The 25,482-nt window shown below is 47.2% G+C and overlaps 1 protein-coding gene across 4 annotated transcripts; it reads left to right on the forward strand.

Annotated features, from left to right (window-relative positions):
- The first annotated feature begins 6,988 nt into the window (after positions 1–6,988).
- On the forward strand, positions 6,989–15,814 carry LOC109751233 (protein NETWORKED 1D). 4 transcript variants are annotated; one of them, XM_020310123.4, is made up of 7 exons: positions 6,989–7,228; positions 7,812–7,877; positions 7,991–8,280; positions 9,046–11,778; positions 11,863–12,014; positions 12,181–14,139; positions 14,465–15,814. In XM_020310123.4, the coding sequence occupies exons 3-7, from the start codon at positions 8,181–8,183 to the stop codon at positions 15,575–15,577; spliced, it is 6,057 nt and encodes a 2,018-aa protein (XP_020165712.1). In that variant the 5' UTR covers positions 6,989–7,228; positions 7,812–7,877; positions 7,991–8,180; the 3' UTR covers positions 15,578–15,814. The 4 variants fall into 4 exon arrangements, with proteins under 4 accessions (XP_020165712.1, XP_020165710.1, XP_073366556.1 ...); XM_073510455.1 differs by having other exon boundaries at positions 7,173–7,657; XM_020310121.4 differs by having other exon boundaries at positions 9,046–12,014.
- The last annotated feature ends 9,668 nt before the right edge of the window (positions 15,815–25,482 follow it).

The following is a 25,482-nucleotide window of genomic DNA, read 5'->3' on the forward strand; positions in this document are numbered from 1 at the left end:
AGTTGTTACTGAACCTTGTAGGTCAAACAGAGTAAGATCCGCACCACAGTGGTACGGTAATCCTGTTCTGGAGGTTATGTTACTAGACCATGACGAACCTACGAACTATGAAGAAGCGATGGTGAGCCCAGATTTCGCAAAATGGCTTGAGGCCATGAAATCTGAGATGGGGTCCATGTATGAGAACAAAGTGTGGACTTTGGTTGACTTGCCCGATGATCGGCAAGCCATTGAGAATAAATGGATCTTCAAGAACAAGACTGACGCTGACGGTTATGTTACTGTCTATAAAGCTCGACTTGTTGCGAAAGGTTTTCGCAAGTTCAAGGGATTGACTACAATGAGACCTTCTCACCCGTAGCGATGCTTAAGTCTGTCCGAATCATGTTAGCAATTGCCGCATTTTATGATTATGAAATTTGGCAAATGGATGTAAAAACTGCATTCCTGAATGGATTTCTAGAAGAAGAGTTGTATATGATGCAACCGGAAGGTTTTGTCGATCCAAAGGGAGCTAACAAAGTGTGCAAGCTCCAGCGATCCATTTATGGACTGGTGCAAGCCTCTCGGAGTTGGAATAAACGCTTTGATAGTGTGATCAAAGCATTTGGTTTTGTACAGACTTTTGGAGAAGCATGTATTTACAAGAAAGTGAGTGGGAGCTCTGTAGCATTTCTGATATTATATGTGGATGACATATTGCTGATTGGAAATGATATAGAATTTCTGGATAGCATAAAGGGATACTTGAATAAGAGTTTTTCAATGAAGGACCTCGGTGAAGCTGCTTATATATTGGGCATCAAGATCTATAGAGATAGATCAAGACGCTTAATTGGACTTTCACAAAGCACATACCTTGACAAAGTTTTGAAGAAGTTCAAAATGGATCAAGCAAAGAAAGGGTTCTTGCCTGTGTTACAAGGTGTGAAGTTGAGTAAGACTCAATGCCCAACCACTGCAGACGATAGAGAGAAGATGAAAGATATTCCCTATGCTTCAGCCATAGGCTCTATCATGTATGCAATGCTGTGTACCAGACCTGATGTGTGCCTTGCTATAAGTCTAGCAGGGAGGTACCAAAGTAATCCAGGAGTGGATCACTGGACAGTGGTCAAGAACATCCTGAAATACCTGAAAAGGACTAAGGATGTGTTTCTCGTTTACGGAGGTGACAAAGAGCTAGTCGTAAATGGTTACGTTGATGCAAGCTTTGACACTGATCCGGACGATTCTAATCGCAAACCGGATACGTGTTTACATTGAACGGTGGAGCTGTTAGTTGGTGCAGTTCTAAACAAAGCGTCGTGGCGGGATCTACGTGTGAAGCGGAGTACATAGCTGCTTCGGAAGCAGCAAATGAAGGAGACTGGATGAAGGAGTTCATATCCGATCTAGGTGTCATACCTAGTGCATCGGGTCCAATGAAAATCTTTTGTGACAATACTGGTGCAATTGCCTTGGCGAAGGAATCCAGATTTCACAAGAGAACCAAGCACATCAAGAGATGCTTCAACTCCATCCGGGATCTAGTCCAGGTGGGAGACATAGAAATTTGCAAGATACATACGGATCTGAATGTTGCAGACCCGTTGACTAAGCCTCTTCCACGAGCAAAACATGATCAGCACCAAGGCTCCATGGGTGTTAGAATCATTACTGTGTAATCTAGATTCTTGACTCTAGTGCAAGTGGGAGACTGAAGGAAATATGCCCTAGAGGCAATAATAAAGTTATTATTTATTTCCTTATATCATGATAAATGTTTATTATTCATGCTAGAATTGTATTAACCGGAAACATAATACTTGTGTGAATACATAGACAAACAGAGTGTCACTAGTATGCCTCTACTTGACTAGCTCGTTGATCAAAGATGGTTATGTTTCCTAGCCATTGACATGAGTTGTCATTTGATTAACGGGATCACAGCATTAGGAGAATGATGTGATTGACTTGACCCATTCCGTTAGCTTAGCACTCGATCGCTTAGTATTCTGCTATTGCTTTCTTCATGACTTATACATGTTCCTATGACTATGAGATTATGCAACTCCCGTTTACCGGAGGAACACTTTGTGTGCTACCAAACGTCACAACGTAACTGGGTGATTATAAAGGTGCTCTACAGGTGTCTCCAAAGGTACTTGTTGGGTTGGCGTATTTCGAGATTAGGATTTGTCACTCCGATTATCGGAGAGGTATCTCTGGGCCCACTCGGTAATGCACATCACTATAAGCCTTGCAAGCATTGCAACTAATGAGTTAGTTGTGGGATGATGTATTACGGAACGAGTAAAGAGACTTGCCGGTAACGAGATTGAACTAGGTATTGAGATACCTACGATCGAATCTCGGGCAAGTAACATACCGATGACAAAGGGAACAACGTATGTTGTTATGCGGTCTGACCGATAAAGATCTTCGTAGAATATGTAGGAGCCAATATGGGCATCCAGGTCCCGCTATTGGTTATTGACAAGAGAGGTGTCTCGGTCATGTCTACATAGTTCTCGAACCCATAGGGTCCGCACGCTTAACGTTCGTTGACGATATAGTACTATAAGTTATGTATGTTGGTGACCGAATGTTGTTCGGAGTTTTGGATGAGATCACGGATATGACGAGGAACTCCGGAATGGTCCGGAAGTAAAGATTGATATGTGGATAGTAGTGTTTGATCTTCGGAAAGGTTCCGGAATCCATCGGAAGGGGTTCTGGATGTTTCTCGAAATGTTTGGGCACGAGAACACTTTATCTGGGCCAAAGGGGAAAGCCCACGAGGTTTTTGGAAAGCGCAAAAGGAAGTTTTGCAGAGTCCAGGGGCCAGACGCCGGGAACCCTAGCGTCTGGCCCTGGAGTCCGAGAAGGACTCTTGCCTTTCGGGTGAAACCGACTTTGTGGAGGCTTTTACTCCAAGTTTCGACCCCAAGGCTCAACATATAAATAGAGGGGTAGGGCTAGCACCCAAGACACATCAAGAAACACCAAGCCGTGTGCCGGCAACCCCGTCCCCTCTAGTTTATCCTCCGTCATAGTTTTCGTAGTGCTTAGGCGAAGCCCTGCGGAGATTGTTCTTCACCAACACCGTCACCACACCGTCGTGCTGCCGGAACTCATCTACTACTTCGCCCCTCTTGCTGGATCGAGAAGGCGGGGACGTCATCGAGTTGAACGTGTGTAGAACTCGGAGGTGCCGTGCTTTCGGTACTTGGATCGGTCGGATCGTGAAGACGTACGACTACATCAACCGCGTTGATATAACGCTTCCACTTACGGTCTACGAGGGTACGTAGACAACACTCTCCCCTCTCGTTGCTATGCATCACCATGATCTTGCGTGTGCATAGATTTTTTTTTAAATTACTACGTTCCCCAACATTATCCCCTTATAAAGGCAGTGAATATCGAACGCCTCCCCGCTCGCCTTAAAACTCGCATATTCCCAAAGGATGTGCAAACGGCACAGTTGGATTACCCACGCCCGTATTAATGAGGATACCGCAATAAGGGGACACGATCTCTGCTTTGACAAGACGTGCCAATGGAAACCGCATCTCGAAACGCGGGTTGGCAGAAGAAAATGGTTCGAAATAATGACCGGGTAGACGTGATGTCGCATTACAAAAAGTTGTCAGCGGATGGGACTCGTGAAATACTATACTCTCTACAGCTGTGTGTGTGGTACTTGTGTTGCAGATCCGGACACGTTCGTTGCGTCCGAAGACTATCTTGGAGTATTCGGAAAGGGGAACCCGCCTTGCAATGCCGAAGACAATCTGCGAGCCGGACACCTCGTCATTGAAGCCTGGTTCAGGGGCTACTGAGGGAGTCATGGACTAAGGGGTCCTCGGACATCCGGCCTGTTGGACATGGGCCAGACTAATGGGCTGTGAAGATACAAGACCGAAGACTCTCTCCCGTGTCTGGATGGGACTCTCCTTGGCGTGGAAGGCAAGCTTGGCGACCAAATATGAAGATTCCTTTCTTTGTAACCGACTTTGTACAACCCTAGTCCCCTCCGGTGTCTATATAAGCCGGAGGGCTTAGTCCGGAAAGATATACAGTCATACAGGCTAGACTTCTAGGGTTTTAGCCATTACGATCTTGTGGTAGATCAACTCTTGTAATACTCATATTCATCAAGATCAATCAAGCAGGAAGTAGGGTATTACCTCCATAGAGAGGGCCCGAACCTGGGTAAACATTGTTTCCCCTGTCTCCTGTTACCATCGACCTTAGATGCATAGTTCGGGACCCCCTACCCAAGATCCGCCGGTTTTGACACCAACATTGGGGGTGCCATCGTAGCATGGAGGCATGTCTGGCTTGAACTTCCCCAGCCAAACGACGCTGCGCAGTTCCGGGGTGAACGCGCAGCATCCCGACGTGGTCATGGGAGCCCGCCGTAGAGGTGGAGCCTGATCTTGGCGCTCGCGCACGACCACCGCGGGCGGCACGCGGTCTTGACACGGCGGTGCTGGGAGCGCACGCGCCTCTCCTTGCGGCCGCTGCACCACTTGGCAGCTTTCCTCGTTGCGCGCTAGCGCCCTCCGCGGCGGGTCGCGCCGTGGAGCCTCATGCCTTGGCTCGGGGACAACATCTTGCCTGGGAGGTGGAGGAGGCGCACCGTGGGCCACGTCGCCCGCAAGAGGCGGCGGGGGAGGCAGCGAGCGGGAGGTGCATGGGCCTCTTTGACGGTGCTGACGAGCTCGGCGATGCGGGCCAGCCAGTCCTCGTAGAGGTCGTCGGTCGGGCGATGGCGCAGGAGCTCGCATGCCATGAGCTGCGCAGCCTGCGCTTTCGCCGGCCCGCGACGAGCGTGAGAAGACGAAGCAGCCGCCGGAGTCAGTGATGGAGTGGCGGTGCGCCCATCACGCCGCACAGAGGGCTGCATCGACGAAGCCTACTGCTCGTGGGCCGCGGGGCTGGTGGCAGCGTTGGCCGCAGGCGATGGGGAGCAACGGGGAGCGCCGTCGTCTGTCGGCGCCGTCTGGGCGACGCGGGCAGCGAGGGCGGCCCGGTGCTCAGCACGAACTCGACGAGCATCAGCCATGGGGACAGCGAAACGGTGGCGAATCGACTGGAGGAAGAGAGGCTCCGACGCACCCCTACCTGGCTTTGTGGTGGATTGGCTTCGAGGTGGGCTGTGGATGAACTAGTACAGTGGGCGAACAACCTCAGGAGGTGTGTTCTTGAGCTGGTGAGAGAGAGGATGATCTGAATGATCCGTCCCCTCTACGGTGGTGGCTAGGCCCTATTTTTATAGTGGTTTTGGTCCTCTTCCCCCAAAATGGAGGCGGGAAGGGATCCCACAACGGCCAAATTCGAAGGGAGACAACTGGTACATCTTATCCTGACAAAAGGTAGTCTTCGCCTGCAAGCTTCTGGTCGTGACGTCGTGGTGGGCTTGGCGATGACCTCCGTCCTGCCGTCCTGGCGGTCTTGGTCTTGTTGCATAGAAATGGAAACTTTTGGTTGGTTCCTCGGGACTCCGCGCCCGCGATTGCCTCTTTAGCACCAAAGAGGAAATCGTTGTACTGCGTCCGCTAGCACCCGCCTGGCCTCGGTCATCATGACTTGCGTCACCCGAACCTCACGAGGTGGAGACTTTCATAGAGATCTCCGCTCCTCAGGAGCCAGACTGAGGAGACCGCTCCTTCTGGAGGTCTTGGTGTCGCCCGCCTCGCGAGGCTCGGCCCCTCGCGAGGGTCTTGTGTTGTTGGTATTGAAGGTGGGCTATACCAGGCCGTCGATGGAGCCACGTCGTGGGCCGCATGTAGGCAAGTCTGGGTACCCCCGTTCCCAAAACCCGACAGTAGGAAAAATTTATATTGCATCGATACACCTAGCATTGCCAAACAAAAGTGACTATTGATGGGGGAAAACATTGCGACCGGAGAAATCAAAACCTGGAAGTAGCGATGCAGAAACGTACTATTGGTGAAATCAAAAGTTGGAACCTACGATGCGAAGCTACTGCCGATGGACGAAAATGCTGCGATCGACGAATCAAAAAGTTGGAACATGCGAAATCAAAAGGCTTGCGTGGTGGGGCCGAAACTAGTGAGGCACAATGCTACGATGACGACGCCCATGTTTCGCAGACGCTGCGACCGATAAGGCATGGTGATGGGACCGGCCGTGTCGTTTGGTGCAACAGGCTGAAGTGGCGCTACCGTGCAAAACTATGGTGCCATGGGCCATGGCGGAGAACGATATTGCCTGAGATGGCTGCAACCGGCAACTGTAGAAGCTAGGGCCGTTGGACTTTTTTACTGCAACCAATGAGATGATTTTGCTACGATGGCGATGGACAAAGTAGCGACCAGGAGATGGACCTGTGCGACGAGCCTTGACGGCGGGAGGCACGCCCCAGTGCTACAACCAACCATGGGGCAACGAGGTGCAACCGCTGTCGGCCGGTGCTACGAGGCGACGATGTCAGGGCAGCGACCCGTCCACGATAGGAGGTGCAAACAAAGGCAGCGATGGGAGGGATACGAACACCTATGAGGTGTGCTTCGACGGCGGCGGCGGAGGCTGCAAGCACCGTCACTGACGAGGCCTCGCGCGTCCATGGCGGGAGGAGGGTCGGCATCTCTCTCTCTCTCTCTACGAAAACGCCATCGTTCTCCCTCCCTTGCGCGCTGGTGTGGTTTGCGGAAAAAATGATGCAAGGAAAAAAAAAGTAGAGGCCTGATCCAACAGTTGGTAGACAAACAACGCTACACTTGGGATGCAATCGGACATGAGTATGGCGTCGGTCGTCCGGTGCCTAGCGTTGTCCTAAAAATAAGAGAAGAGCGTACGTCTCTTGCAAAATTCAAATCAAGCCCACACACAAATTTGACCTGCCCCCAAAATGGTCTGATCCGGAACAATTATGACGCCCTGAATTTCTCCCCCAAAGAATTACTCCTACTCCAGCACGGTGCACTATTATATTCTCAAAAAAAAAGCACGGTGCATTATTAGGCAAGTAACCAAATCACTGAAATCTCTCCTACTCCCACTGTTTTTCATTTCGTTCGTTGGGACCTACCGCCGCATCCCCCCTCCTCCTCCTGCTGTCCCTTTTCTTCTTGGCACACACTGGCAAGCGTCCAGAGTCCCGACAGGAACCTAAACTGAGAAGAAATGGGGTGAGAACGTGGAGGTTGAAAGGAGGCAGCTTTGGTGGGGAATCTCGGCATCCTCTCCTCAGAGAGTCGACCCACTCCACCTCGTATGTTTTTCTTCTCTGCGGCAAGATTGGATCTTCGATTCTTTCTCTCCCGTCCTGCGATCATTACCCTGTAGTTGTTTTCTTTATTGTGTGGCACGCTTCGAGGATCCATCTTCCTTGCTGCCTTTGGATGCTCGGCGACTCGTCGTTGCCGCGGAATTTTTGGTGTTGACGGGTAGTTGGTTGGTGGTTTCTCTTTCTTGCCTGCTGGTGTTAAGAACAGTATAATTGGCAATCCTCGCCGCTGTGTATCATGTGATTTATTTATGTATTCCGTCCGTCCCTTTTATTTGTTCGATTGTCTGTTTCGTGCGAGATCTGCTTGCAGAGGTTGCTGCTGTAGCATCGCAGTTCTTTTTCCGTGCGATTTTTTTCTCGTGGCTTGATTTTGCTTTTGGAGTTCCTTTTTCGTTCCCACTTCAATTCTTGGTGAGATTGCTTTCTGACTCTACTGACTGTTCTGTTTTTCTTGTTTACAAAAAGAGAAAGTAAGGTCGTTGGCTAGTCTAATTGCGTGATTATGCAGAATTCTCTCTCCCCCAATCCAATTACCTAACACGTTTTGTCTTCTTCTTTCTTCCAGTTTTAGCGTGGTGAGAACTATTCATTTATCTTTGTGTTCTTCCAGTCAACCGCAGACCTCACACCTGTAAGTACTAATACATCGCATGGGCCATGGAGAGCTGTACAATTATGTTGCTCATTTCTGTATGCAGCATGCTTAGTTTATTTTACCTGTGCCGTTTCTCTCCAATTGTCCAGGTAAAAACAGCTAAACATTTCACCGGAAGTTCCTCAATCCTTTCCAGATGCATCAGATAATTCTTTGCTGCCCCATCCAGAATAGTGGGGAAACTGTGGCATTTTCATAATTTGGAGTGATATATTACATTCTACCGAGGAAGTGAGGTATTACTTACTGGTTCAGAGTGCCATCTTGCTTCTCGCATCAATGGCGGCTGTGTCTGCTCATGACTCAAGGCAGTACTCATGGTTGTGGGTTAGCCATATCAGCCCCAAGAACTCCAAATGGCTCCAAGAAAATCTCAGCGGTGAGCCTTTTGCTCTGTTTAACTACCAAATGAAGTTATCATCGGTATTCTTTGGATATTTGCTGATCAAATTAGCAAGACAATGTTACTAGGTTCTCTCAGTTACACGTTACATTTTCAACGCTCGTGGTTGGTGTGTACACAAGCCACCCGTAGTCCTTTAGTTGATCTGAGTATTTAAAATAAAATCATCAGGTGTTTCTAGCTGCCATGAGGCACATGATGTCTCTTCTAGCGTTTTAATTTCTCTCAAAGTTTTGATTTATGAACCTGATATGATCTTCTATGATAGTGTGACCTGTGTCATCTTCATATTTTCCTAAAAGTAATTGGATGCTAGGCTTTGAACTATTGATTGCATATACGCCCATCGGTTCTGCTTTAATATGAAATGTTCCTTTTTCCTAAAAGACTACTACTTCGTAATATATGTGAAATGTTTTCTGGAGAAGTTTAAGCTCCTTCTCATCTTAGCCAGTTTAAGCTCCTTCTCATCTGGAAATGTTTCATGTAGTATTCTTCATAGGTATCCCAATTCCCATTTTGTTGTTTCTTGGTGGGAGTTGAACTGAATTTTTCATAGTTCCAAACCTAAAGTTCTGTTCGGTAGTCATATAACAAAGTCATTGTTGGTTTATATCTCTCTACCCTTTGAATAATTGAAAAATTGTACGAGAACATTTTATTGCAGTGATTGAATTACGCCCCTGTATTTATTTATATACTATGGTTCATGACCAAAATTAATCTCATTTTGTGCAACAGATATGGACACGAAGGTTAAAGCCATGATCAAGCTTATCAATGAAGATGCTGATTCTTTTGCAAGAAGAGCGGAGATGTACTACAAGAAACGCCCAGAGTTGATGAAACAAGTGGAGGAGTTTTATCGAGCATACCGTGCATTAGCAGAAAGGTATGATCAAGCCACCGGGGCACTTAGACAGGCTCACAGAACAATTTCTGAAGTATTCCCAAACCAGATGCCATCAATGGATGAGTCACCCTCTTCTGCCGGCCAAGAAGTGGAACCACATACTCCAGAGATGCCTCCACTCTCCCGTCCAACATATGAATCAGATGATCATAACTCTAAGAGGAATGGTTCACACTCTCAGGAAACCAGTGCATTGTCAAACAGAAAAAGTCTGAAGCAGTCCAATGATTTGTCACTCGGTGGTGAAAATGCTCCTCGTATTGTTTTTGATGGAAAAGCACGGAAAGGCCTAAATTTTGAAAGCCCAGAAGTTAAAGGGAAAGAGGATATCAGCAATGGAATATTAAATATGCAAGAAGAGATTTCGAGGCTATTAGCTGAGAACCAGAATCTGAAACAACAGATGTTGTTGGAATCAGAGCGGGCAAAGAAAGCTGCAACTGAGATCCAAAATCAGAAGGATACCGCTTCTCAGTTGAATTCTGAGAAAGATACATCTATTCTGCAGTATGACCAGTCCACTGAGCGTTTATCTGCTTTGGAGTCTGAGCTCTCTAAGGCACAGGGTGACCTCAAGAAGCTAACTGATGAAATGGCTTTGGAAGTTCAAAAGCTAAATAGTGCTGAATCACGCAATAGTATGATACAGTCTGAGCTTGAGGCTTTGGATCAAAAGGTGAAGTTACAGCAACAAGAGCTTGATCAAAAGCTTAAGGAATTGGAAAATCTCCACTCAAGCTTTCAGGACGAACATGAAAAGCGCATGCATGCTGAAAGTGCTCTTCTTTCCAAGGGAAAGGAGGGTGCTCAATCTAAGGAAGAAGTTCAAAGGTTGACTATAGAGATCAAGATGGCAAATGAAAATTTAGATGAGCTCATGCAGAGCAAGATGCACCTGGAGACCGCTGTTTGTGAGCTGAAGATGGAAGTCGGGAGCCTTACTGAACAAAATCACTCTTCCGAACTGCTTATACAACAACTCCGTGGTGAGATAAATTCACTGACGGATTCAAGGAGTGAACTTCAAAATGAAATCCAAAGCATTAGGGGCACCATGTCACAGCTAAGCGCTGAGAAGGATGGAGGTCTACTTCAACACCAGCAGTCTGTGGAAAGGGTTTCTGTTCTGGAATCTCAGCTAATGAATACACAGTCAGAGCTGGAGGTTAACGAAAATAAGGTGCATATCCTGATGAAAGATGTGGAACGGAAGAGAGAGGAAATTCACAGTATTCACGGCCAGCTACAAAATGAAAGCGATAGGCGAACACAAACTCAAGCAGCTCTTCTCATGTCAGAGAGTCTGCATTCCAAGTTGGAGGAAGAAGTGAAAAGGCTGACACAAGATCTTGACACGACAATAAAGAAGCTAAGTGAGTTGGAAAATGAAAAGTTAAATCTGGAGAATACATCAACAGAATTGAAGAAAACCATTTTAGGTCTGAACTCTGAGATGGATGCATCACTACTTCAACAGCATCAGTCTCTGGAGAAAGTATCTGATTTGGAGTTACAACTCTCGGAGACAAAGTTGAAACTGGAGAAGTCTGAACAGAAAATGCAGTTACTGGAGCGAGAAATGGGACAGATGAGTGAAAGTGTCAATAGTCTGGAGTTGACTTTGAAAGACGAAGCTGGGAAGAGGGTGCAAGCTGAAACGTCTCTCAGGTCAATGGAGAATATGTATTCTCAGTCTCAGGAAGAAGTGAGCAGGCTGCATCGAGAGACTGAGAAGCTGAATGGCAAATTGAATGAGTTGGAGAACTTGTCATCTGAACTCAAGAGCTCCATCTTACTTCTAAACACCGAAAAAGATGCAACCCTTCTTGAGAACCAGGAGTCCTCGATGAGAGTATCCAATCTGGAATCTGAACTCTCACAACTGCAAGCTGAACTCCAAACGAGCCTAGATGGTGAAACCAAGAAGCGTATTGAATGTGAAGCAGCTCTCCTCTTAGTGACGGATCTTCACTCTAAATCTCAGGATGAAGTGAACAAGTTGGCCATGGACATTGAGGAGCTGACCAGGAAATTAAGTGAGGTGGAGAACATTAAGATGGATCTTGAGAACATTGTAAACAAGCATACAAAAGATATCCATATCCTCCGTGAACAGAATGTTTCTGCTGAGCTTATAATTAAAGACCTGCATTGGGAATTGGGTGCATTAAAGGAGTTGAATGTGAAACTTGAGGCTGAAGTGGGTTCACATATAGGTGAAAAGGAGGCTATTCGGAGAGACTTTGTTCGTCAAAGAGAGGAGAAGGAAAATCTTGATGGGATACACCATGCTCTGGCTTATGAGATGAATGCTCTAAAAGACAGCGCAGCAGCAAACCAGATGTTGATAGAGGAATTGCAGATTACAAACTTAAAACTGAAGGAGGTGTATGCAAAGAATTTGATTGAAAAGGCGCTTCTCTCAGAAAAGCTTCAAGAGATGGAGAAACTATCTGAAGAATATTCAGTGTTGGAGAACTCAGTTTCGGATGCAAATGCTGAAATTGAAGGACTGAGGGAGAAGATAGAAGTGTTGGAGTCTTCAGAAAGCTCTTTGAACGGTGAGATTTCCACTTGTGTTTCTGAAAAGGATGCTCTTCTATCAGAGCTAGACACCCTTGGTAAAAGTTTCGCTGTTATTTCAGAGAAGAATTCCGCATTAGAGATGTCATTATGTGGTCTGAAAGCTGAGTTTGAAGACATGAGAATAAAATTGAAAGATTCTGAAAAAACATGCCAGGCTCAGCTTGCAGATAACTCAGCTCTTTCTGCAGAAAAAAACAACTTGTTCTCTCAGGTAAATTTTTTAACCAACACTACAAACTCAACTTTTTGTTTTATTTTGTAGTGGAAATTGATATTGATGAATATCCATGGTAGTCTTGATAAGATGTTCTTATTAATATTCTTTTATTAAAATTAGTTCTTGTCCATAACTACAGAGAGTGCCTTTTTCATTTCAGCTACAGAACATTACAGTGGTTGCAAAAGCCCTGGAAAGTAAGCATTCTGATCTTCAAGACAAGCACACATCTTTGTCAAGAGAGAAGGATCTTGTATATGATCAAGTAAGGAAACTGAAGGGTCTGCTGAGAACAATTAATAAAGAGTATGAAAATGCTGTGAAGTCACATGAAATGCATGCAAACAGCCTAGAGAAACAGATTTCTTCTCTCCATGAAAAAATCCATGACATGGACGAGAGGCTTCAGGAGGAAGAGCAAAAAAGCATGGGAGCTTCTATTTGTGTGGTGGCCTTGGAGAGTAGTTTGGTTTATGCAAAAGACGAGAATGTGGCTCTTTTAAACAAATGTCAAAAGTATGCGTTGGAAAATCATGCTGCGGAGATTTTAATATCACAGCTGGAGGATAAAGCCAGATACCATGAATCGGAGAGGAAAACATTGCTAAAGCTTAATGGGAGACTAAGAGAAGGGATTTCACACCACTTGAAGGTCCTTAACATCGACAGGGATTTAGGACCTGCTGAGATAGCTCAGGACGAAATTTTGCTACAGTCTGTTTCAGATGAAACCTCCAGTATTCTGAAACATAAAGAGGAAATTGAAGATGATAATACTCTCATGTACACTGAGCTCTCAGTCCTCTCGACTGTCATGTTGCAGCTAGGAACGGAGTTCAGAGATCTGCACTTGCAGAAGTGTGCCCTTGAGAAAGACGTAGAGAGAGAAGCAACAGAATTGATTTCTTTGCAAATAAAAAATTGCCAACTTTTGGAATCTAATGACCAGTTTAGGCAAGAGCTACAAAATAACAGTGAAAGGGATCAGCTGCAGAAGATTGAAGCATTAGTTTTACACGAGAAGCTATCTTGTTTGGCAGAGTCCTACGAGGCTTCGCAAGATAAAATTACTGACATGGCTGAGAAAAACGAGTCCTTGTCTAAGGAACACCAGTCTTTGATTGAGAAGTACAATGCCTTGGAGGACGAGAACGGTACTGCTCTTAGAGAATGCATGATGCTTGAGCACCTGTCTTTGTTCTTGAGAGGCCATAATAATGAGGTAGCATCTGCATTGGTATCTCTTACTGATGAGATGGTGTTGCTGAGTTTAGTTAAGGGTGAGCTTGATAATGAAGTCAAAGTGCTGACTGCAAGAGCTATATTGTTTGAATCAGAAAACAATTACCTCAAGAAATATTTAGTCTACTTGACAGAAGTTCTCACGACTCGGCTTATCCTCTTAGAGTTTGACTTGAACGCGGGGAAAAGTATCTCCCAGGAATTGGCTGTTGAACTTGAGAGTTGCATGGCGCAGTTGATGCAGAAGGATGATGAGCTACTGGAAGCAGAAGAGAATGTTCAGCTCATGCAAGCAAAGAACCGGGAATTATGTGGAGTTGTTGGGGCGCTTCAGATTGCCATTGAAGGTGCTAAAGTGGTGAAAGGAGAACTTGAGAAGAAAATCGTGATCCTGACCGAGGAGGGCACTACCAAGGATGGTGAAATTTTACTACTTCGCCAAGCAAATGAAACTCTTGAAATGGATGCTGGGATTCTGAAAAGGAAGGAGCAGAGTTTGATTTCTGCACATGAGCTCATGTCGGAAGAGGTTGAGCAACATGAAAGAGAATCTCTTCTGCTGATAGGTGACACAGTAACCTCTTCTGTGAATGTCGCGGTCTACAAAGAAATGGCACTAGAGTTTATGATGGAAGCCAAGGCTATTGAAATTAGTGCAATCGCGCAAAAAGAATTAATATTGAATAAAATCTCCATGCGAGATGCCCATATTGAGGCTCTGCAGAAAAATGTAATCGACATGCAGGAAGAAAATGCAGAGCTGAATGCCGAACTGAGCATGCAGCTAGCACTCATCGGATCTTTGTCTAATCATATCAGTTTGCTGGAGGAAGATGCTCTTTCTCTGTCAAAACCCTACAGCATAGAATGCAAAGAGGTAATATTCATTCATCCTTGATTATTAGGCTAGTAGGCATTGGCTCCCAATGTTATTTTCATGTCATTCCTGCACTGCACACTAATCGGTCGTCAATCCTTGATGTGTAAGCATCGTTTACTACTATGGTGGCATGTCATCTTATTCCTGCACTACTATAGTACTCATCGTTGAGTAAGCATTCTATAAAAACAAAATCACAGTTAAAAGATGAAGCAAATCCATATTTTATCTTCATTACTGCACATCCTCGTGTCATCTTATTTTGTAGCTGGATATTTGTACTAATTTCATGCACAATACATGTGTCACTTTGTCACCGTAGGAAACCTGCATGCAAGAGGACAAGATTGGCCCAAAGTCTCATCGGTTTGCCGGCGGAACTCTGGAGTTAAAGCAGTTAACGTCAAGAATAGAAGCACTTGGGGTGGTTATATCGAATTCCAAGTGCCGTCGAGATGAGGAGTCGACCAATTCCACTGCAAAGATGATGGCAGTAAACATGGAAATCCAAGAGCTTAAAACAAAAGGCGGCTCAGAAATATATTCTGAGAAGGAGAAGCAAAAAGATGGCGAGGGCTCCAAAGGGAAGCAGGTCCAGATGATGAAGGATATTGAACTTGACGAAATATCAACCTACTATCCAGCATACGGTACAGAAGCTTCATCGTACCCAGTTGGAGTTGGCAATGGTGCGAACGCGGAGGTGGACGATGAGATGCTTCAGCTATGGGAGGCTGCAGAGAGGACGTGCAAGAACCAAACAGCCAAGTCGTCGTCATGCGAGCACGAGCACGAGCATGACATAGAGGCGGTTGAGGAGGTGAAGAGCGAGTACCCTTCGTCGGAGCTATTAAGGGGAAGAGACCTGGGAATCATCAACAAACTCGAGATGTCGTCTTCAGCAGAGCCTGATGAGTTATGGGGCAAGAATGTGGCGGAGAGGCTCGCTTCTGATGGGCAGAGACTGGCGAGCATCCAAGAGAGCATCGAGGAACTGAAGCGGAAGATGGGTGGCCCGGCCAAGGGGCACTCGGAATACGAGAGCGTGAGCAGTCAGCTGCGCGAGACGGAGGGGCTGGTGTTGGAGCAGATGAACCTCAACAGCAAGTTGGCAAAGAAGGCCGAGAATTACCCTGCGCTGTTGGATAGCATGAACGCGGAGCGGGAAGGTGGTTTTCCAAGCAAGAGGAAGATGTTGGAGCAGGTGCGGAAAGGGTCGGACAAGGTGGCGAGGCTGGAGCTGGAGCTTCAGAAGATACAGTACGTGCTGCTGAAGCTGGAAGAAGAGCACGAGTACACAAGGCTCAAGGTGTCGGACAAGCGCACCCGGGTGCTCCTCAAGGATTATCTCTACGGGAGGAAGGACCACCGTGGAAAGAAGAAGAGGGCACCCTTCTGCAGCTGTGTGCGCTCTAAATCCAGGACTGAGCCATGACCATTTTGTGGCCGTCGCGGCCAGAAATAAGAAACCTTTCTTATCTTGTACTTATATTATAAAGATAAAGAGGAAACCATACTTGTAGTAGGCTCGTGTCCCCTTTGTAATTGAGCTAGCATGTTAGTATTCAGAATAAGCTTGTGTATCTATTTTTCTTTTTCATCTGTGGGTGTGAGTAAAATGTGTTAATTTTCTTCGGCATCAATTGGATAGATGGATGAGGCATTTTATTTACCTGGTATGCATCATCTGGGTGACAAAGTGCATCAGATTTTGTCACCCCCATCGAAACCAAGAGCGCAAAGAGGCTGTGTGCTGCTCTCCCCCTCCTAGCGCCGGCAGCCGCTCTCGCACCAGCTACAGCTGCCACCGGGGATCTTGCCGACACGACGGAGGCGCTTCACGCTGAGTTCGGCGCCTCTTGCTTCATTCTTTATCTAAGGCCGTGGATGCGCAAGGCTCAGGCGGCGGGCATTTCTCTACCCCACCTTGCTCCGCTCGACCTTGTCGTCATCCTGGAAGGGCTTTCTTATAATCGATCGTGGATGTTTGCGGGGCTGACGGTTCACCGAAATGACATGTCCAGGTTTTGGGTTTGCCTCCGCACGCCCACACCGGGACCGGACTGCTCTTCATCGAGGAGCCATCTCCAGCGGCTCGGCCTCGTCTATATTGCTCCAAAGCAGATAAAGGCCTTGCGGTGCACCCCTTGTCGGCACCGCTCCGGTCCTGACGGCCATGGACCTGCGTTCTCCAGTATCCATAGCATGCTAGCGTCCTCTACCAGCATGGTGATGTGGACAGCTATCATAAAAACGTCTAAAAATATTACAGGACAAATTAATAATTAGATACTTTCGTTTCTACATACACATGATTTAACTGACATGAATATGATGCTACGCTTATTATTTTATTTACTTGTACCCAGGAATAAGGGAATCAGAAAATCAATTAAAAGGGAGCAATACTCCTTGCATGCATGCGCTCCACTGTCGTCCTTGCATGCATGGCCTCAACTACCGAACCATCCTTCCCATCCATCATGCATGAGGAGCAAGAAGCCAACACCACAAAAGTTAGATAATTTTCTTTTGCCTACATTGACCAAAAGGAGTAACGGGTTGTGGCAAGAGACTTACACCACGAAGGGCCAACCGAAGCAAACACCACCACAATACAGATTCCGGCCTTCGTACGGCCCAGCGTCCGTCGGACCGACTCGCTTTACGTCGACCTTTAATAAATAGCTAGTCTGGCTAGGGTTTAGACTAGGTTTTGTTTAGAGACCAACCAACTTGTCCGCCGCAGAACATATCCGAGTTGTCAAGCCAATTAAACCCCTCGGGGGCTCCCACGATCGCCAAGGCGATCTGGCGGCGATGGCGGGCGAGACGGCGGCTTCGACGCCGGCAAACACGTCGGGGCAGAGGGGATTGATTCCTGGAGGGGGCCACGAGCTGGGTCTCTTCATCGGGAGGGAGTGGGAGCAAATCAAGGAAAGATCGAGGCGGATCTTTCGGGGAGCGACAGATCGGGACCAAGTCTTGATCCGGTCGAGAAGAAGAGCGAAGGAGATAGCTGATTTGCTGGCAGGTGAGATTCCGTCGAGGTCAGGGGAGGAGATTAGGAGAGGATCGACCGCGCGCCCCGCGGGATCGGAAGGGTGCATCTCGCAGGGGTGGGCGTGGTTTTCGCCGGTTCTTCAGAGAAAGTTTCAGTAGATAAGGCTAGTTATTTAATCCTTCAGGATTGTAGAATCAGATTGTAGCGAGGATTGATGGTTGTTTCGATTTTGTTTCCTGCCATTGGGGAGTCATTTGAGGGAAAGGGAGGAATTCTTGGAGCAGTTATTAGGAAACTGCTCATTCATGGCTTTTTATTCACCTTTAATTACATCAATTTCGTTCCTGAGGTTGTTTGGAAAGGATTTGTTGCTTGCTATATCTGGGGACTCGGGAGAGGCTGTCTTCCATCTTCTCTTGAGCCCAAGCACACCCATCTTCTCTCTGCTCAATCCACCTCTTGCCGTGGCCTAGTCTGTACTATGGCGGGACAGGGAGAGCTTGTGAGCAGTGAGGTGGGGGAAAAACCTGTGACTGTGGTGGGGGGGGGCGACGGATGCAACGACGGGTACTTGCTCCCCGCCGGCGCTCGGCCAAGCTGGCTCCTCCTCCCACCTAGAGCCGCATGACCAGCCGGGCACGATGATTCTGGGGCGTGGCCGGGGTGAGGGCCGTCCTCTCGTCATTGACATGGAGGCTGCCCGCAAGGCCATCAACGGATTCCTAGTGGTGGGGCGCCTTCTCTCCCCTTTCCAGGTCAATCCGAGGGTCATTGTCGACGACCTCCGGAACACGGCCTGGAAGAACCAAGGGGTGTTCACCATCCAAGAGGTGGACAGCGCGGACGGGAGGTTTATCCTCAATCTCGCTGCTGACAATGACCGTCGCTTTGTGCTAAAGTCGCAACCTTGGCATTTCAAGCGTGACGGTCTCATCTTCGCCGAGTTCGACGACAAGGGGGACCCGGCAGAGGTCGACCTTGGTGTCATGGCCATATGGGTCCAGGTACGCGATCTTCCATTCGAGCTTAAGACTGAGAGCATAGGGTGGTCTCTCGAGGATCAACTAGGAGAGGTGTTGGAGGTTTCTCATCAAAACCATGTAATTGTTCAAAAATACCTGCGGGTGCATGTCAAGATATTACTGCATGAACGTCTAAAGAGTTCTGTAGAGTTTACACCTCTAGGTAGTTCTAAGGTTTTTAAGTATGATGTAAAGTATGAAAAGCTTCCCCTGTACTGCGAGTGTTGTGGCATTGTTGGCCACACTTCTGAGAGGTTTTGTAAAATCCCTCGTGATAAGAGGGTTGTTTGTTATCCTAGAAACCTGAGTGTAGAACCCTACTGGAAGAGCCAAGGCGCTAGTAAGAGGGGTCTCCTCTTCGGGAACTACCCACGCAACGGCAAGAATTCTTCTTCAGGCACCGTCAACAACACCGCCAAGCCCATGGACGTCGTCAAGGTGGCCACTGCCGTGAGAGGACTCACGGTCTCGGACAAAGGGGCCACCTCATCTGTCAAGTTGACACTCGTCCAGGAGGGCCGGGATCGGGGGTTCATGGCGCCTGCTCCGGCTGGCGCATCACTTGGTCGGGAGGACCAGGCAGGCGCGCCGGCTGGTTCTGGCGAGCGAGACGGGCGGGGCAAAGTGCCTCTGCTAGACCCGCAACATGGAGGATCGCACGACCAGGAGGGTCAAGTGCGCCACACTACTGGTCTGGACCAGTCTCTCCTGGGGGGTCTGACGCCCAAGTCCTCTCAGGCGCGGGGAATGCCCAGTCTAGTCCCAACTCATGGGGCTGATGCTGATGGATTTCTTTTCCAGCCGGGTGTGCTGGAGGCATTAACAAACATTGTTGCTGCAAGAATGGGTACGGCAGGTGGCGACCTAGAAAATAATGTCGTACGTTTTAAGTTCAGTGCAGGAAAAAACCATACGAAGGGAAGCTCAAAAAAGAGAGAAAAAAAAGAAAGGGGGAGCAAACAGAGCTGAGGATGCTCCCAAGAAAGTTTTAGGGAAAAAAGGGGACATTCTTTTGGGGTCCAACCGACGGGTAGTGACTTAGAGTTCTCTTTTGAGAAAGAGATGGACAGCTATGAGCACATGTTATATGGCGATGTAACCGCCTCATCCAAACGGGTGTGTACTGGTAGAGTTGAGGTAGTCCAGGACAAGGAGGGGGTGTTACGCATGTAGCAAAGGAGATATACGAGAAGGAGGAAGAATATACTCCGCAAGGTGTGGAGTCGGTGGGCGAAGAGAAAGATGAGAATGGCACATCGGCGGCCTCCGAGGAGGAGGACCGCCGGGCCAAATGAAAATCCTAGGATGGAACTGCCGTGGTATGCTCTCCAACACGGCAGTTCGTGAGCTTCTAGAACTACAGGAGCGTACAAGGGCAGGGTTAATTTTCCTTTTTGAATCTCATTTGAATAAGTAAAGCCGATGAGCTTCGTCGTGTCCTAGGTTTTGATTCTATGTTTGTAGTGGAAAGTGATGGTCGGGCCGGTGGCCTTGTTATGTTTTATCAAAAGTCGAATAAAATCGAGTTGAACTATGTATCGTCTTATTTTATTGATGTTCTATTTATGTATGAGGATGTTGTACAGTGGCGGTTCACGGGCTTTTATGGTCATCCGAACTGGAACGAACTTCATTTATCTTGGGATGATATTCGTAATTTACATAGTAAGGGCGACCACCCTTGGGTGGTTTTGGGGGATTTTAATGAAATTTTATATCCCTCGGAAAAAGAGGGCGGTAATGCAAGACCAAATGGAATGATGAGGGATTTTCGTGAATGCCTTATGGACTGTGGGCTGGAAGACTTAGGTTACAGGGGCGACCCTTTTACTTGGAGTAGAGGTGAAATTCGAGAGCGTCTCGGTCAGGCAGTTTGTAATGTGGGGTGGGCACATAAATTTCCTCGTGCAGCGGTGATTAATGAAGAACATGTCCATTCTGATCATCGGCCGCTGGTCTTGGACATGGATTATTTGGATGACAATATTTTCAGACAACTAGAGGGGCGCGTGAAGCAATTTGAAGCTAGATGGTTAAAGGAAGAGACTGTCACTGAAATTGTTAAGGCTTCTTGGGAAAGAGCAAAGTTAGCAGGTATTGGCCCTTCACTGGCTGATCGAACGAGAGCCGTGCATGCCAATTTGCACACTTGGGATCGTGTAACTCTCAAGGGCCCGAAGCGGAGAATTAATAAATTAAAAAAAGAGTTAGAGAGACTGAGGCGTGGTCCCTTGAACACAGAATCACGGTGCCGACAGAAGGAGATTATTGTGGTAATTGAGAACCTATTGGACCAAGAGGAAATTTTCTGGCTACAAAGAGGTCGCGCAAACTGGTTGATGCATGGGGATCGTAATACATCGTTCTTCCACAACGCAGCCACACCCAGGAAAAAGAGAAATAATATAAAGAAACTTTTAGATGATTCTGGGATTTGGAGAGAAGGTAAGGAGCTGAAGAATCACATTACTGATTATTTTTCAAAACTCTTCACGTCGGAAGTCCAGCATCCGAATCAAGAGGTTTTGTCCCTAGTTCGTAGGAGAGTGACGACTGAAATGAACAATGCTCTTCTTGCCCCTTATACTACTGAAGATGTTCGCAAGGCGCTGTTCGAGATTGGGGACTTAAAAGCTCCAGGGCCAGATGGACTCCATGCTATCTTCTATAAAAGATTTTGGCCTATGTTAGGGGACGATCTAGTTGAGGAGGTCCTACAAGCCATCAATACGTGTACTATACCAGCTGGTTGGAACGATACGGCGATTGTGATGATCCCAAAGGTTAACACATCGGAAAAAGTAACCCAATTTAGGCCGATCAGCTTATGCAATGTGGTATATAAAATAATTGCAAAGATGGTGGCCCTTCGTTTGAAGGTTCTCCTGCCAGATATTATAAGCCCGACTCCGAGTGCTTTTGTGCCTGGCAGACTGATAACAGATAATATATTGGTAGCTTATGAGTGTTTTCACACAATCAAGAATAAAAGAGAAGGTAGAGAGGGCTTGTGTGCTATTAAACTTGATATGCACAAAGCTTATGACAGAGTTGAGTGGCCTTTTTTGAAGGAGATTATGCTGAGACTGGGCTTCCGTCAAGATTGGGTGAAATTAATTATGCAATGCGTCTCAACTGTCGAATACAGAGTAAGGATTAACGCGGAGGATAGTGAGAGTTTTAAGCCTACAAGGGGTTTGAGGCAGGGTGACCCATTGTCACCATACCTCTTCTTGTTGTGCACAGAGGGATTGAATGCTCTACTTACACGGGCGGAGGAAATTGGAAATATTTCAGGAGTAAAAGTTCGTAGAGATGCCCCGCCCATCACAAACCTTCTCTTTGCGGATGATTCTTTGATTCTCATGAAAGCCAACCAACAAAATGCGGAAGCTCTAAAAACAGTGTTAGATTTATACTGTCGGGCATCAGGACAATTGGTAAGCATTGAAAAATCCAACATTTTCTTTAGCCCAAACACGAAGGTGGAGATTAGGGAACAATTGTGTACAACGCTGAATATAATGACAGAGGCCCTCAGTGATAAATATTTGGGCTTGCCAGCAAATGTGGGTGTAGATAAAACAGACTGTTTCCAATTTCTGATTGAACGGATTGTCAAGAAAATTAGTGGCTGGAAGGAAAAATTATTGTCTGTCGGGGGAAAGGAGATCCTGCTCAAGGCTGTGATCCAAGCCATACCCACCTATGCAATGTCGGTCTTTAAAATTCCTAAAAAAATTGTAAAGGAATCATTGACGCGATAGCGCATTTCTGGTGGGGAGACGAGGAGAACCAGAGGAGGATGCACTGGATGGCCTGGTGGAAAATGTGCGTACCTAAAAACCAAGGAGGGATGGGATTTCGTGATATTCACTGTTTCAATCTGGCACTGCTCGCCAAACAGGCATGGCGCCTTCTGGATAATCCTGATTCTTTGTGTGCTACAATTCTAAGGGCTAAATACTATCCTGATGGCGATCTGTTAAATTCTAAGCAAAAGAAATGCTCTTCTTTTACCTGGCAAAGTATTATGGCTGGCATAAATTCTCTGAAACGTGGCTATATTTGGCGTGTGGGGAATGGACAAAATATAAATATTTGGGAAGATGCTTGGATCCCAAATTGTGATACTAGAAAAGTTGTGACACCTAAGGGGGGACAACTGTTAACTAAGGTGGGTGATTTGATTGATCCTGTTTCGAATTCTTGGGACGAAGATCTGATTACACAAACGATGTGGCCCATTGATGTTCAACGGATTCTCTCAATTCCAATCTCACAACATAATATGCCAGATTTCATTGCTTGGAGTTATACGAAAAATGGTATGTTCTCGGTTCGGTCTGCTTATTTTGTGGAGTGGGACCATCAGTATGGAAGTAGACTAAGAAATTCTAATGGGATGGGGCGAAGCACAGTTAATCCTATTTGGAGTAAGATATGGAAGTTATCGTGTCCGGCAAAAGTCAAAAATTTTATATGGCGTACATTACATGGAACGCTTCCATGTCGGGTTACGCTCGCAAATAGACATATGAAGGTCACGCCCATTTGCCCTACTTGCTCTGAGGGTTCTGAAGATACAAAGCATATGCTTTTCCTTTGCAGTAGAGCAAAGGAGGTTTGGACAAGGCTGGGGATGGATGATATCATTGATAAAGCTTGCAAGGTTGACCTTGCGGGAGAGGCGGTGCTGGAATACCTACTACTTCTGCCAGATCAAGATTTGAGGATAATGGGTTATCACAATGTGCGTGAAATGATTGCTGTCTCAACATGTTATCTATGGTGGGAAAGACGGAAGTTAGTGCACAAGGAGACAACTCAGAATGCACTTCAGATTTCAATGGGGATTCTATCCCTTACGTCAAACTTCGTAAATGCGTCATCCCCCAGGGCTTCTATGAAAAAGGGGGGTTGGTCATGTCCTCCTAGGGGTTTTGTGAAACTTAACATTGACGCTTCTTTTGACCATGACCTACTTAGAGGCACGATGGGGGCGGTTTTGAGAGATGAAAAAGGTAGGTTTATCGCGGGAGGGAACGGGAAGATTGACTATTGCGCAGATGTGTTGATGGCGGAAGCCTCGGCTCTTAAATTTGGTATAACATTGGCGCAAAGGGCAGGATGTAATCGCCTTATTATTAACTCGGACAACCTGGAGGTGATTGATACCATGAAGAACGGAGGACAGTCGGCGGGTGCGGCGGCGGCAATCTTTGACGATTGTTTTCATTATGCTTGTGACTTCGTTGCTACTAGATTCGAACACTGTAACAGAGAAGCAAATAAAGTAGCTCATGAGCTTGCGAGTTTAGCTAGATTTTCGTTGATTTCTGATTGGTTTGAGGAACCTGTAAATGAAATTGTAATGACCCTCACAAACGATGTACTTTTTATCTCTAATGAATAAAGTTTTCGTTTTATCTCAAAAAAAGGTTTTGTTTAGAGAAGTTTAGTTATTGCTACTTTTATTTGTCTTCGCTCGTAGCAGCTAGTCCGACCGTCAAGACATCCTATCGGAACCCCATTGATGTAGGGTGGAACCCTAGACGGCCGATCTTTCACGAGAGGAGCGGATCCCGCGAAGAACACGAAGAACACGAGGGGAAAACGAGGGGAATCACGAGGGGAAACACGAGAGGAAACACGAGAGAATCACTCAACCAACAAGAATAGATCACACGTGCGCTAGATCGATGAACACAAAGGGAGATACATGATCCAAAGTCAACAAAGGACGATACAAAGGTAACCGGTTCTTCTCCGTGAGGAGGTCTTGATGGGGGTCTTCTCCATGAGGAGGTCTTGAATCCAAGGGGATCTTCTCCGTAGAGGGGCCGCGGTCTCTCTCGTGGAGTAAATCCGTAATGGATGAGCAAAGCTCTATCTCTAAATGAGCTAAACCAATGCTGACACTAGAAAGAGGAAGGGGATGGAGTATATATAGTCTAGGGGGGGCGAAGAGGTACAAGGGCTTCGGCCCTTTACAGTGCGCAGACAGACGGGGCCGGATGTCCGGGCGTCGGGCCGGATGTCCGGGCTGGTGGCGGCAGCTTCTGTAGGTTCGGGTGCGTGGCGCCGGATATCGGGCTTCTGGCCGGATTTCCGGGCTCGGGCCGGATGTCCAGGCTGGACGCCGGATGTCCGGGCCCTGTAGACTTGGGCGGCTGGGCTCCTGCTGATGTGGTCGCTCCAGGGGCCGGATGTCCGGGGCCTGGAAGGTGATCTTGCCTCCTTCCATTGGTTCTCTTCATCCATGGACTTGGCGACTTGTCCGTCTTCGTGTACATCTCCGGGAGGGTCCTCTTGACACCTAAGCATGCATAGCATATCGGACTTAGGTAGTAGCCATGTCTCGAGTGGATCATACGTGATATCACTAAGGAAAGAAGTCACCTCGTTCTTGAGAGCTCTAGCTCGTGCTCGTGTCATGGGTTCTCTTGGCTCTTGATGAGACGATGGTAGGTCCATGGGGATGACCGTAGGATGCTCCACATCATCTCCCCTCCCTTGGGAAAGATCCGACCTCGGATCGAAATCCTCATCACCATGGTACGGGGAGAGATCTTTGATGTTGAAGATGTCGCTCACGGAGTACTTGTCGCGTGGGATGTCGATCTTGTAGGCGTTGTTGTTGTAGCGTGCAAGCACCTAGAAGGGTCCATCCGCTAGTGGAAGAAGTTTTGACTTGCGTTCGTTGGGGAAGCGGTCCTTGCGAAGGTGTAGCCACACAAGATCTCCAATGTTGAATATCATGGTTTCTTGTGGACGTTCAGCTTGGTCACGAGTCGTTGTACTTGGCGCTCGATGGTGTGCCTTGTATCTTCATGCATCTTCTTGAGGTAGTTGACTCAGGCGTTCGCGTCCATGTTTGTGCGTTCTTGTAGCGGTAGAGGAAGAATGTCCAATGGGGACAACGGGTTGAAGCCGTAGACGACCTCGAAGGGGGACTTGCCAGTAGTCGAATGTCTTGCACGGTTGTAGGCGTACTCGGCGATAGGTAGGCACTCCTCCCACTCCTTGATGTTCTTCTTTATCAACACGCGTAGTAAAGTGGAGAGCGTGTGGTTCGTCACCTCCGTTTGGCCGTCGGTTTGTGGATGGTATGCCGAAGAGAACAAAAGCTTGATTCCGAGCTTGGCGCACAAGGTCTTCCAAAAGTAACTCAAGAACTTAACGTCGCGGTCCGAGACAATCGTCTTTGGCACTCCATGAAGGTGCAAAATTTCCCTACAAAACAAATTTGCAACATGTGAAGCATCATCTATCTTGTTGCAAGGAATGAAATGAGCCATTTTGGAGAATCGG

The sequence above is a fragment of the Aegilops tauschii genome, chromosome 1 (genome assembly GCF_002575655.3).
Source record: "Aegilops tauschii subsp. strangulata cultivar AL8/78 chromosome 1, Aet v6.0, whole genome shotgun sequence".
In the NCBI taxonomy this organism is placed as follows: domain Eukaryota; kingdom Viridiplantae; phylum Streptophyta; class Magnoliopsida; order Poales; family Poaceae; genus Aegilops; species Aegilops tauschii.